Source organism: Apaloderma vittatum, unplaced genomic scaffold (assembly GCF_000703405.1).
Source record: "Apaloderma vittatum isolate BGI_N311 unplaced genomic scaffold, ASM70340v1 scaffold32904, whole genome shotgun sequence".
Classification (NCBI taxonomy): domain Eukaryota; kingdom Metazoa; phylum Chordata; class Aves; order Trogoniformes; family Trogonidae; genus Apaloderma; species Apaloderma vittatum.
Genome location: NW_009714973.1, coordinates 5,835 through 18,585, shown reverse-complemented (window position 1 = coordinate 18,585; position 12,751 = coordinate 5,835). Strand labels below are relative to the sequence as shown.

Here is a 12,751-nt window from a genome sequence, read left to right as displayed (position 1 = left end):
GAAATCTCAAGTAGACTTAAAATAACCTTAACTGTCTACTGCCTTAACCGTTCCCTTCAAGTGTGCCTGTCATAGGAATGTTTTTAATTGGCAATAACTTTCCACTTCCTTGCTGAAGCTTAGGCTTCCATAATGGAAGGATTTGCAGTTCTTTTTTCCAAACCTATCAAGCGCTTAATCTACTATAAAAGAAACTGTGGTTTGCTCTGCTGAAACGAGAAAGCTCCTGCAACTTGAATTTGGCTTAAATCAGCCAGAGCCAAGGAGAAGGAATTAAAGGGAAGCACCGCGCACTGATTTCTGCGGTGAGCTGGAATCACATTTCCATGTGGTACTTACTAAAACGTAAGGTATAAAGAGTTTTGAAGAAAACTCTTCCAAATCCAGGGATGGCTCTTCTTAGAACTATTATTCTTAATGCGCTAGGATGCTGTCATTTCTCTTGTTGTTCCTCTAACTCTTACGTTTGAGTAGTGCAAAAGCCGAGAGGATTGGAGCCGATACGTAAGTAACAAACTGGTTTGGGCACAAGGGATGATGCTCTTGCTCACAACTGTCTTCTCCCACGACAGAACAATCCGGGTATGGCTGAAGAGAGACAGCGGACAGTACTGGCCCAGCATCTATCACACCATGTCGTGTAAGTACGGTGCCGGAGGTGCTAAGGGATGAGCCAGCACAGTGCGGGGAATCCCTCCGTGCTGTTTCAGTCGATGAATTTGAGTTCAGGAGCTTGGAAACGACGCCAGCTCAGGTTTTCTTCTCGATGGTTGATACGGAATTACTCATCTCCGTCTTGCACTTGGCTCGCTCTAACAGTACAGTCCTCAGATGTGAAGAACTGGTTATTTTTCTTGTGTACAACTCAAAGCTCCATTTGAGAGAATTTGAGTGAGCTCAAGATCTTAAGTGTAACCAGGGATGTTATCTGTGCAGACTAATTTCTATCAAGCTACTTAACCTGTCATGATTTTGTCACGAGTGGAAGAATTGGCTTTAGTAAAAAGTCACATGTCTCCTAACGCTTCTGTTTCAATAACTCTGATGTGCCTGCTTTTTTTTGTGTGTGTGTGACAGCACCGTGTTCAGCCATGGCTTATCATCATGACAGCAGGAGAATCTTTGTGGGCCAGGATAATGGAGCTATCATGGTAAGTTGCTGTGACTTTTCTTCAGGGTACAGTTGGACTCAATTAGTCCGGGAGCACCAGGTGTTGGTGGTAACTTGGTTTTGTTCCCTTCCCCCGGAGTGCAGCTACTGCTAAAGGGCTGAACTTGGCGGGTCACCTGAGAAGGCGCATGGCAGGGAAACTGCAAATAAAAAAGGTTTCTTCTGGCTAGGTGTGAGGTAGTTAGCCTCAACAAGTCAGAAGTGTGGACCTGCCTGTGTCTCACCATGCATGTCTCAGAAATCTCTCACCGCAGATCTTTTTATGATGTGGAAAATTCAACGCTGGCTCTAAAATGACAAGAGGCAGGGTCAGTTTCTTTCTGGAAAATCTTCTTTCTGTACTCGGTTGCTCTCCGGCTCCTGGAGAGAAGATACATGTGAGAGAACACAAAGTGGGGCCGTGTTCTTCCCGTCTTTCCTTGGCGAGGGAGGGGAATCTTGTGACTCTCAGATGTGTTAGTGGTTTCCTTGCTCTGTGAAAGTAAGGTCAAAACAACAGCTCTCCTGAGGAGCCAGGGTACTGTTTGAGTGTCATAAATAGTGGTTCTGCTGGTAACTACTGTGAGTAGCCTACGTGTAACTGCATAGAATAGGGATTCTAATGACAACTGCTTGAAGTTGTAAAGTGAGACTTTTGAAGTTTCAGTAAGGCTAATGGATCGAATAGAGAACGCTCAAATCTGTCTGGTGTGAAGTCCCAGATTCTTCTCTTTTTCTGTAATGTCCCTTCAGCAAACTTGGTTCTGACAGGATGCTCCGTGTAGAAAATGTGGTTCAGTAGTAACTTAAATTAACCATTGGTGTGTCAGTGTGCTGTGCTTCAGCCTGAGAAACTGCCAGTTTTGGTGAGATATATTGCTGCTGTGGAAATCTTGGCCTGTGAAGTCACTGCTCTCTTTTTTTTGAGTATCAATATTGCTTATGTCACTGTGATATCTGTTCTAATGATTCCACTTTTCTTTCAGGAGTTTCATATTTCAGAGGACTTTAATAAGATGAACTTCGTGAAGACCTATCCAGGTAAACTGTTACCAGTGTCTGCACTAACGCTTGTGTGAAGGGGAGGCATCTGACATGCGGAGGAAACTGGACACTGTCATGGGTTATTTGATCTAAATATGCTTTAAATGTGACTGACCTTCTGGTTATCACTTAGTTGGGGATAACTGCCATGAGAGAAATATTCTGTTATTGAGCAATCCTCAGTGAGCTGAGCCTGAGTTGCAGTCGTTATCATTAAGCTCAGTACATTGTCAGTCTCTGAGCCAGAACTAGGGAGTCCAGGTTTTGCTTTCCAGGTGGAGCAGTTACCCTGCAGGAACGTTAGGGTCAGAGCTTTCCAGGGGCGTGTTTTGGTGTTTGCAATTTCCATCCTCTTTGTAATCACTGGGCTGTATCGCTTCTAGCTGGAGATGAGAGTCCTTGCCTTCTCTGTCATCTCAGGAGGGCAACAGGGCTGAAAAAAGTCTTTTTTAAATTTGTACCCGGGGCATAGGGATTGTTCTAATACATATGGAGATGCTATTTTCAGCATTTGTCCGCACATCCCTACAAGAAATTGTTGGTTAAGATTGGAATATTAATTTGAAAGGGCTTGAAGGAGACTGCTAAAGGCTGCAGATTATGTAGCAAAACAAAGTGCAGTTTGTCCTGTGACTCCCTGACACCGAGAGCAGCGATGTTCTTGCTTAGGAGAAAAAGACCTTGTTCTTAAAGCAACAAAACCCGCCTTTATTCAGAGGAAGATGACTTGACAAACTCAGTCAAGGGGAGTACTTGCCTCTTGGGGGCAGGGAGAGCATCCTTCCAAGGCTCGTGTGGCTCCTTGCTGAGTTCTCAACAGAGCTGGGGGGGTTTGGGGGCTGTCGCAGGGAGCAGATGGATTAGCTACGCTTTCAGGTGCTTAAAAGCAAGAATCTGAGCACAGCTCCCCCGTGGTCAGGGAAAGATGCACTTAAAGAAAGCAGTTAAGGTTTTTAGGTGTTTTCCTGGAAGTCCCGGCCTAACTGGAGGAAGCTGAGGGGTCACCGCTTGTTAACCAGAGCGTCTTGGGTATCTGGGCTGAGCTCGGCTTCTCTCTCTGAGGGACAAAGGCTTAAATTAGTGTGTTTGGCTCACTTAAGCTATTCAGGAGGCAAATACCAAAGAGAATGATGCTAACCTTTTAATTCTTCTCCCTGGGGCATTGCTTAGATGTCCTCTTCAACCTAGGTCTCTCCAAATTAGAATATCACTTGGATTTTTATTTTTTTAGGAAAAACTAGCCAGAATCTTTTTTTCTTCCCACAGCCCATCAGAATCGAGTGTCTGCTATCACTTTCTGCCTGACATCAGAGTGGGTTATCAGCACTGGCCATGACAAGTGTGTCAGCTGGATGTGCACCAGGAGTGGGAGCATGCTGGGGAGACACTACTTCACCTCTTGGGCTTCGTGTCTACAGTATCCTTTGAAAAATGGTCGCCCCTCCTGAAACTGGCAGGGCACTTTGTTCCTGTACTTCAGTTTGCTCCCTCCTTTTCAGGCAGAAAGCTGGAGTGAAATCTCTCGTGAGTCTGCAAACCCTGATTCCGATGAGCTGTTCAATAACCTTATTTGTATTAGAGTCGAAGGGGGTGTTGTGACCTCGAGTTTGCAGCATGTGCTGGTTCCTAATTTTGAGGTATTTGTCTCGCATTTTGTGGAAGTGACTAGTAGCAGCATTTATAGCCTGGCCTGTAGACTTTGTAGGCGAGTCACTGAGTTCAGCAGATGCCAGTGTGCGTTTGAGTCCTTCTAGAGCATAAAACACCCTGAAAACCCTTTGGACTGCATTAATTTTTCTGTCTTTTCTTGTGTTAATCTCTTGAAGCTACAGGGTACCTTGAAACTGTTCGTTACTAGGGGTAATTAGTCTGTGTGCAGTTTGGTTTCCCGCAAATTGCTTTTAACTGCTCATTTGTAGCTTAAGAACTCTGGTTGCCCGTTCAGCTCCAGGTACTTCAGGGCATTCTTTATCCCCTGTAAAAGACTTAAAGCCCAGTAGCTGAAAATGTAGTTCACATATCAAAATTTGTCCTTGAAATTCTAACCCTGTATTTTAACACTTGTTAATGGTGGCGGTGTCGATGTGGCTGGGCAGTAGCTGGAGGTACAGGTGTGTGCATGAGGGTTCATGGCAGCGACGCTGGAGAAGGTTTCTCCTTGACCGATGCTCAGATACGACCATGAAACTCAGCACGCGTTCGTTGGCGATTATTCTGGACAGATCACTCTCCTGAAGCTCGAGCAGAATACGTGCTCCGTTATCACAACACTCAAGGGGCATGAAGGTAAAGTAACTTTTCCTCTTAATTCAGATGACGGTACCTCTTTGTAAAACTGGGAGGAGATGTTCAGCTGGATATTTGCCTCTTAAGGATAGATGTTGGATAACCAAGTGGTGCAGCGTAGCAGCTGTCAAAAGGTCTTCAAAGCTGCCCACATGACTATTTCGTAACGAACAGGCACATTCTCGTCGAGGGGAAATTTTAGCCTTATACTGACAGGTATTTTTATTACAGATAAAAAATAAAGGTAGACATGTATTAAATTAAACACAAGTTATCCACTAGGTGGCCACCTTTAAAAGCTTTAGTCACCTTAACACTGAAAAGAAAGGACCAGGCTCTGTTACTTTTTTTTTTTTTTAATCTGGAGAACCTTTTAGTACCTAAAGCTGCTTCAGCAACCGCCGGCCTAGCTTCTGAAAAGCCACTTAATTCTTCCCACTGCAGACTTTGCTGTTCTGATCAGTTTTTATGAGACTCTAGTTGAGTTTCTTGTGTTTAACTGAACCTAAGCTATAAGCAAGAAATCTAGAGAGCCTGTCAGGATCACAACTGTCTGGTCAAAGACAAGGGTCTCATCCTGTGTAAGGAAGCTGAAATCCTTCTATCAATTGAAGAGCCGGATAGTCTGTAGCATGATGTGGAGCTGCAGTGGGTAAGGCAAGAATGCAAACCACTGAAGAAGGCGTAATTTCATAAAAATAACCAAGACTTAGTGCCTCTCCCCATGTGGTACTGGCAGCTTTCAAGTCAGCTGAACAGTTTGCCTTTGGGTAGGGGTGAATTTGCAGGGTCACGAGTCTCTGACCCGCTGGAAAAGGCTGCCTTGTCCCATAGCTGCGAGCATAGAGTAGACTTTGTTAGAGCTGGGTAGGCTCCTCATTAACCAACCACTGAAATGAAAAAGCTGAATTTGAACGCAGGAGGCAAGTTGAGATTTTTTTCAAACCATAAATGCCTCTTCAGCTTGCAAGCAGAGATCCAGATTGTTTCAGTTAAAGAGCAAAACAATTCTCCTGGCCTTAGAGACTCCTTTACCTCTGTGCTTTTGCTCTACTCTGTGGTCAAAAGCATTGATCTAGTATAAAAAGTGATTAAATTTGAGAGGCCGAAACAGGGTTTTTTTCGCTTGGTGTAATAGTAGCTTTTTTAATAGTATTTTTTTAAACCTAAACAGGTTGCATAACCTTTTTTCCTCCCCAGTATTTGTGTAATATTCTCACACCTGGTAACTCTAAACTTAAACGGCACCTAGTTCTTGCCTGCGTGCAGCTGTGTTTGCCAGACTGCAAAAGCCTGACTTCATCTCGTTTCCCTTCTAGCTCTTGCCTTGCTGTGACTTCATAAGCCAGCAGCGTTTGCTTTGCATTTCAATGGTTTTTAGAGCCTGTCCTTCAGCAGTCAGCTTCCAGAATTCTCCATATTTAACAGCCTGCTCTGTGTAATGCTGAGATAATACTAAAAGGGCTGCCTTTTGTGGTGCAGATGCTCGGTGCTCTGAGACAGCTATTCCCAGATGCGCAGTCTGAGAGCAGTGGAGCCCTGAGGGAGGCAAGAAAAGTCTCTTGCTCCAGAGAGCTGGGAAGGACTGATTTGGGCTGTAAATACCGTTCCTCTTGCTTTCAGACTGGCTGAGGCTTTGGATAACAACTGAGCAGTGGAAGGATGCTTTAAAGGGAAGGATGTCTGTAAGGAAGGGGGGGACAAAAATATTCCTGTGGCTTTGAAACTACAGGCAGTATGAGAGACCAAATTACTTCTTTAGTCTCCTGTCTACATTACCACGCGTATGGATTTGGGATAAGACTGCTGCAGTCACATGTCTCATGTCTCATTTCTTTCTATGTCTGACTAACGAGGTGCACAGCCAGGTTGGTTGGGCCTTCTGAAATGTGCTTTTGTGATTGAGTACGTAGCGGCCAGATTTGCTCGCAGCGGTGGAATTGTCTCTTAGTTTCTTATTCTGTTTGAAGTCTGTCAGTGGTTCCGTAAGGGAGTTGGTTTACCTGTGAGTGCCGCACGTGGTCCTGCAAGCGCTGACCGAGCCCCGTATTGTATTTTAGGTACTACTGGAAAATTTTAATACTTTTCATCTTCCAAAGAAGACTCTTAAAACCAACCACCTAAATACAAGGGGCAGAAAGCTACTAACGCCAACTTTCTGGCTTATGCTTTGCACCTAACTTTCTTCTTCGGGATGCTTTGCTGGTTTGTGTAGCCTCTCTAGCAGCACCTTGCTGTCGCACGCCGTCCTCCCCCTGAAGGCTTTCGATCTCCACTGTAGTAAGGGAGTAGCAAGGGAGTAGTAAGGGAGTAGTAAGGGAGTAGTAAGGGATTTTTTTGCGCTGGGGAGCGGCTCCCTTGGATCTAACTGCAGGATGCTCTTTCCTAGGAGGGATCACTTCCCTGTGGTGGGACCCTGTGCAACGACTGCTCTTCTCGGGTGCCTCCGATCACAGCATTATCATGTGGGATATTGGTGGAAGGAAGGGGCGAACGCTGCTGCTCCAGGGACATCAGTATGTAACGGTGTCTTGCTTCTCCTGTGTGGTCTGTAACGAACGCAGAGTCCCGAGGCGGCTAAATAGCGCGGCGAGATATTTGAATCTTTGCGAGTGGTGGAGAAAATTTCGTGCAACTCTGAGGACTTTGAGGGGGGAGAAGGATAATCAGCACTAGGAAAGCATTTACCGATAAATCTGGTTTTTTTGCTTGTGTTTGATACTCCCAACCTGTGGGTAATGAGAATGTAACGTAAAAGTAGGTTATAGAAGGAGGTGGGTAAAAATCTCAAATCATCTTGCCTGGACTTGATGTAGAAGTTGCCTGTGAATACATCACTGAATTGCCTGTGAGGGTGGGGCTAGGAACTTCTATACAAACGTGTTCGTGCACCCATGTAGAAGAAGCTTCGATACGTTCCTGTTCTCTGTTTCTATCAGCGAGGTGATAAACTGATTGGCTAAATTGCAGGGGTGGTCTCTTCACTTCAGAAAAGCGCGTCACATCTCCCCTGTTCTGGGGATTAGTAGTTAGTTGTCTGTATTTGAGCAACTGTTTTTGCAAATCTGCAGCGCTAGCTGCCACTTTTGAATCAATTCAGCCTGACGGGCAGTTCACCTCCGAAGACAGATTCTGTGTAGAAAGGCAGCGGTAGTAGAGCTCTTGCTTAGTGTTTGTATTGTGCGTTCTCCTCTTGTCTAATCCCATAGATGCCTCCACCCACCTTTGATCAGGACTGACAGCCTTAGAACTCTTGTTAAATCTGGAGGATTTAGTTTTATGGCTAAAGAACTAACAGTAGAGTGCTGGTTACAAAAACGTACCTGACCTCAGTGGCTGGAGAACTTTGTTACGGCTGTTACTGCTGCATCGTGTCCTGGTGAAGACTTATAACACTGTTAGTTTCTCTTCAAACATCACACTTAGCACCAAACTTCTGAGAAGCAGAATTACTTTTGTAATCGAACTTAGATGTTGCAAAGCAGTCTAATGCTGTCGAGATCTTTTGTTTAGATTTTCAGGGTAGGCCTGTGTTCTGCCCTGACTTGATTTAGGTTTTAACTGTCTCGGTGGTCTCATTTAGCACACATGCTTCGCTTTGCAGCTACAGGCTTGACTCCTGTGGTTTGTTAGCAAAAGTGGAAGCTCCCTCTGCTTCCTAGCTGTATCCTGAAAGAAGCGTTCCTCTTTATTTTTTCCAGTTGTCTCTGTTTTGGTAACTGACACTGCTTGCCAACACAGAGGAGTATTTGCAGGAGCACTCTGGCCCAGCTGACACTCAGCTCACTGTCAGTGCTTGCTGCCAGCAAATATTAACCTGGGCTGCACCTCTGGTGTTCTGGGCGAGGCTGTAAGAACACCGGTCTGGGCGACATCCTGATGGTAGGGTAGTGCTTGGGTGACAGCATCTGTCCGCTCATCTCCATAGCCCCACTTAGTAGACTTAGCAGAGTGTTTGGAAATCCCTTCTGGCTTCCCAGGTAGCTTTACAGGGATGAAGTGGGGTTTGCTGGGGAACTAAGCTTTGCTTAAATACCTTTGTGTCTGCTTTGTTTGCAGTGACAAGGTGCAGGCTATCTGTTACATCCAGCTGACACGGCAGCTGGTGTCTTGTTCAGCTGATGGGGGAATTGCTGTTTGGAACATGGATATCAGCCGAGAAGAGGTAAGATCATGTCCTAGGTCAAAGATTTGTTTAACTATTATTTTCTTCTGCCCCTTTTCAGAGGCTGGCGTGGCTTTGCCGATCAGTTCCGCAGGCTGTTTTCCTCACATTGCCTGAAAGGATATTTATAAAAACCCACGCTGCTCTAGTGGCTGCCCATAGTGCTTTGTAGTAGATGGATTCCCAGGACAGGCTTGGGACTGCTTTGTCTTATCTCAATGAGACAGCGTGCTCACTGAGATGGCTACAGCTTTGGGCTTAAAAAGTGTAGGAGGTGTGCAGGTAGCAAATAACCGTAGTCTTGGATTTGGCATTTTGTGTGCTAAATTTTCTGTGTACTATAGGCAATCCATTGTTGTAATGTCCCGAGGTGAGACAGGGCATCTTTCCAAGTAAAACTTTACTTTGGGTTCTTAAAACAAACTTCCTTGGCTGTATGAGGAAAAATCCATCTGATTGTTTGCTGGTTTGCTCTTTTGTAGGCTCCTCAATGGCTAGAAAGTGATTCCTGCCAGAAGTGTGAACAACCTTTCTTCTGGAATATAAAGCAAATGTGGGACACAAAGACACTAGGATTGAGACAGGTGAGATCTTTGGTTTTTTACAGCCTAGCTGTACTTCTGACACTTAAGCAAAAGACAAACAGGAAAGCACTTAAGCTGTTAGATCTTTGAAACTGCTGGTATTTCTGCTGCTTTGAAGTGAGGGTTTGCGGAGAGGTCGCAACTTCTAGGTGGCATTGCCAGATTCTGTGGAAAGTGTTGCCTCCAGCTTCCGTCGTGGGGCAAAGCGGGCTGGGCTGGGAGTGTTCCCTTGGATTTCTCTGAATATTTCCATGCACTGGAGCTGTGGACAGCTAATACTCAAGCATTGGGTAAAGTGGCACAGGGTGCCCCATAACCAAGCAGATTGCCCCTCACGTGTTGTAGGCTACTCAGCTCAGCGAAGCAGTGATGGCCCTGCTCTTACTCGGCTAGAAGGTGAAAGCTTTCCAGACGGCTTTCTTTTTGGAGGGACTGGACAGACACCAGGACACTTGGCTGTTTCTGGCTTTCTTAGACTGAGATTTCCACGGCTGCTTGTTCAAGCCCCTTTTTTCCCCTGTTCCTCAAAGGAACTTGCAAATGGAAGAAAAGATGGGCAGGGAGGGAATACGGCGGTAAACGCAGTAATGGCCAAGAATACTGTTCAGAGCTCAGAGTCTTTGGTTGAAGTAATGAGATTTTCTCACTGGTTGCAAACCAGAAGTTTTGTGGGTTTTCAGGGAACACTTAGTGAGGGGTCAAGTGGCACAATATAGTGATTTTGCTTATTTATTTTCTTCTTCCTGCATGAAGCATCATTGCAGAAAGTGTGGGCAGGCGGTGTGTGGCAAGTGCAGCACCAAGCGGTCGAGTTACCCAATCATGGGGTTCGAGTTCCAGGTCCGCGTCTGTGATTCCTGTTTTGAGTCGATCAAGGACGAAGAGTGAGTATTAAGAAGTAATAAATTCCAGCAGTACCGCTGAGCTGCAGAAACGCTCGCGCTTGCTCCATGCCTGCACGCGATGCTCCACAAACATAGAATCATAGAATGTTAGAGGCTGGAAGATCTAGAGGTCATCTAGTCCAACCCCAACGTGCCAGGCTGGTTCTCTGGAGGAGGCCACCTCTACCTTGGGCGCTCAGAGCCCTGCGACGGCAGAGAACTCTCAGCTGTCTCTGCAAGCTGATCTGGATCAGTTGTGGCATTACGACTTTTTTTACCCGTTTTATTTCTTCTTGTCCGCAACCTAGAGTTGAAATATATTTGTCTCGAGGTTTTGGTTTGGGTAAAGGCTATTGATTGTGCTTGGAATTGCTAAATGGTTCCTGGATGTGTGTGTGTTAGCTGATGTACGCCTACTGAAAACTCTTTCAAGGGAATATTCTTCACAGCCCAACTTGATTTTCCCCATGCAAGCAAATTGGGTTAAATGTCATTTGCCATGTTGCTAAACTCTTCTAAGCAATGAAGGAACCCCCTTTTTATCTCAATATGAACAACATTTCACTGTCTTGTCACCTCCTTGGACACCTGGAGTGCCAAAGGACCAAAGTAATCAGATGCCAATTTTAGTTCTTTGTTGTTGGTTGGTTGGTTGGAGTGTTTTTGTTGTTTGTGTGGTTGTTTGTTTTTGAGAAAGGGAGGTGCTGTGCCCTAGTTGACTCACTGTAGCTGGCAGTAAAAAATGTAGCTGAACTTGACTTTCTAACCAAGAGTAGAATTATTTGCTAACGCAGTGTCCCACTTCTGCTCTACTGTTGTTAACAGTCAGGCTGCAGAGGGCCAGGGAATGACACGCCGGTGTAACTCCACCAGCAGTGCCTTAGCGTCACTTGCTAATTTAATTCTGTCCCCTTGGATATGGCACTGCACTTCTCGGGACTGATTGATTAGTGCTTGAGCAACTTCATTTCCCTGCAAGTTTGTTTTGCGCCGCTCCAGTGCCGGCTGACTCTCACCTGAATTGTTCTCGTGCAGCCGTACTTCCTTGGCAACCTTTCATGAAGGAAAACACAACATTTCGCACATGTCCATGGACATCTCCAGAGGGCTAATGGTGACTTGCGGGAGCGACCGGATTGTGAAGGTAGTCATCTCCCTCTTTCTTGGGTTTACTATGATACGTATATAATGGAGAACTAACGTTTCTATATACTTTTTTCTTTCTGACAACTGTTGCTCCAAAGCTAACTGCTGTGGGCAGCAAGGATGGCATTTGTTGCAGGCTGAATGCGGGAGTGGCCCGTAACCACTGTACGGAGTCTGGTTGCCAGAACTGGTGCCTCTTGGTGTCCTTTGGACAAACAAAGCAGGCACCAGTAGTAGGAGGGTCTGCCAGCAGCCTTAAAGACCCAGGCATGATGGAACGTGCAGGTCTCTTGAGCCCTAAGCTTGGCTTTTGCTTTGTAAGGCTGGTCTGACTCTATGATGTTTTCCTTCACATACAGTTTAAACAGGATTTGTTACCTTGGGTCAAGGAAGGTCCTTCTGTTTGCTTCTATGCCTCTGACAGAAAACACCTCTTGGGTCTTGCAGTAATGCTGTGTAATTCTCCACAATGTTTTCTTCTAGATCTGGGACATGACTCCAGTAGTTGGTTGCAGCCTTGCAACTGGCTTCTCCTCACGCTGATCTCGTACGCGACAGGTTTGTGCACCTTATGTACAGCAATACGCACCGAACGAACGGAATCCTTCTCTAAGAATATTACCGCAAACACTGGTTGCTTGATTCTTCTCCTGCTGCTGTTCCAGGATGGACAGTCACCTTGGCAGAGCACGGCTTTTCTGTTGGGCTCACCAAGGATCCCCTTGGTGCAGAAGGTTTCGCAGCCTCCCGGACTAACGTAAAACGGCTTTCCTGCAACGTGACGCCGCGACGAAAGGACCTGTTGTGTCTCGGTTTACATATGTCGTGTTAACAATGTGCTATCTCTGCTGATATATCTTGTACAGATACCTTGTAGCTAAAATGTTACCGGAGTAAAAGCGAGTGTAGTCAATTCAATTAGTCAATTAATTAGTAAAATAACTTATTCTCTCTTCCAAAAAGCAGTCCCGTGGAAATGCTTTTGAGCAGTCGCCGTCTAAACTGCCTCCAAAAGGTGCGTTGGTTATTCCTGTGGAAGGAGGAGATAATTCCAAGTGGCAGGTAGCTTCTTTCCGTAAGAGAAACTTTGATCACACAAGATTTCCTTTCTTGGCTTTCTTGTAGCGTTTGTCTTCAAGTTCAGTTGTTTGTGAAATCGCTGTTGTGGGACCACTGTTCTGTTTAGGTGGCTGGTGAGTCTCTGAACAATTCTAGGCTCTTTAAGTAGTGTTCAGCATAGCTAGCCAGCTCCTGCAGTCCTTTCGAAAGCGTGCAGCCCGGCTACTCTAAAGACGGGCCGTAGGTACGAGCCATGTACTTTGACGACTCTCTGGGGCTGTTAAAACAGGAACCTGAGCAAATCTGCCTTGTTAGATGCAATGGCTGAGAAAAAACGGCCAGCTAAATTTTAGAGACCTTTTTTTCCCTGTTGATGTTTCTTTAACAGTAGGGAACCTGTCTCTGCTAAACTGCAGCATAAATTCAAATACTG

General features: G+C 45.5%; 1 protein-coding gene across 1 annotated transcript; it reads left to right on the top strand.

Annotated features, from left to right (window-relative positions):
• The first annotated feature begins 537 nt into the window (after positions 1 to 537).
• WDFY1 (WD repeat and FYVE domain containing 1) lies at positions 538 to 12,220 on the top strand. The gene is made up of 11 exons (XM_009868947.1): positions 538 to 640; positions 1,078 to 1,151; positions 2,137 to 2,191; positions 3,461 to 3,611; positions 4,368 to 4,480; positions 6,870 to 6,996; positions 8,540 to 8,645; positions 9,128 to 9,229; positions 9,983 to 10,113; positions 11,149 to 11,257; positions 11,743 to 12,220. Exons 1-11 carry the CDS (start codon positions 538 to 540, stop codon positions 11,800 to 11,802), a joined length of 1,131 nt encoding a protein of 376 aa, XP_009867249.1. The 3' UTR covers positions 11,803 to 12,220.
• Positions 12,221 to 12,751: the final 531 nt, after the last annotated feature.

Coding starts and splice junctions, on each gene's coding strand:
- WDFY1 (XM_009868947.1), top strand. CDS start 538: ATGCTCTTGCTCACAACTGTCTTCTCCCACGACAGAACAATCCGGGTA. Junction 3,612..4,367: donor TCTTGGGCTTCGTGTCTACA/GTATCCTTTGAA, acceptor ACCGATGCTCAG/ATACGACCATGAAACTCAGC. Junction 9,230..9,982: donor AGACACTAGGATTGAGACAG/GTGAGATCTTTG, acceptor TCCTGCATGAAG/CATCATTGCAGAAAGTGTGG.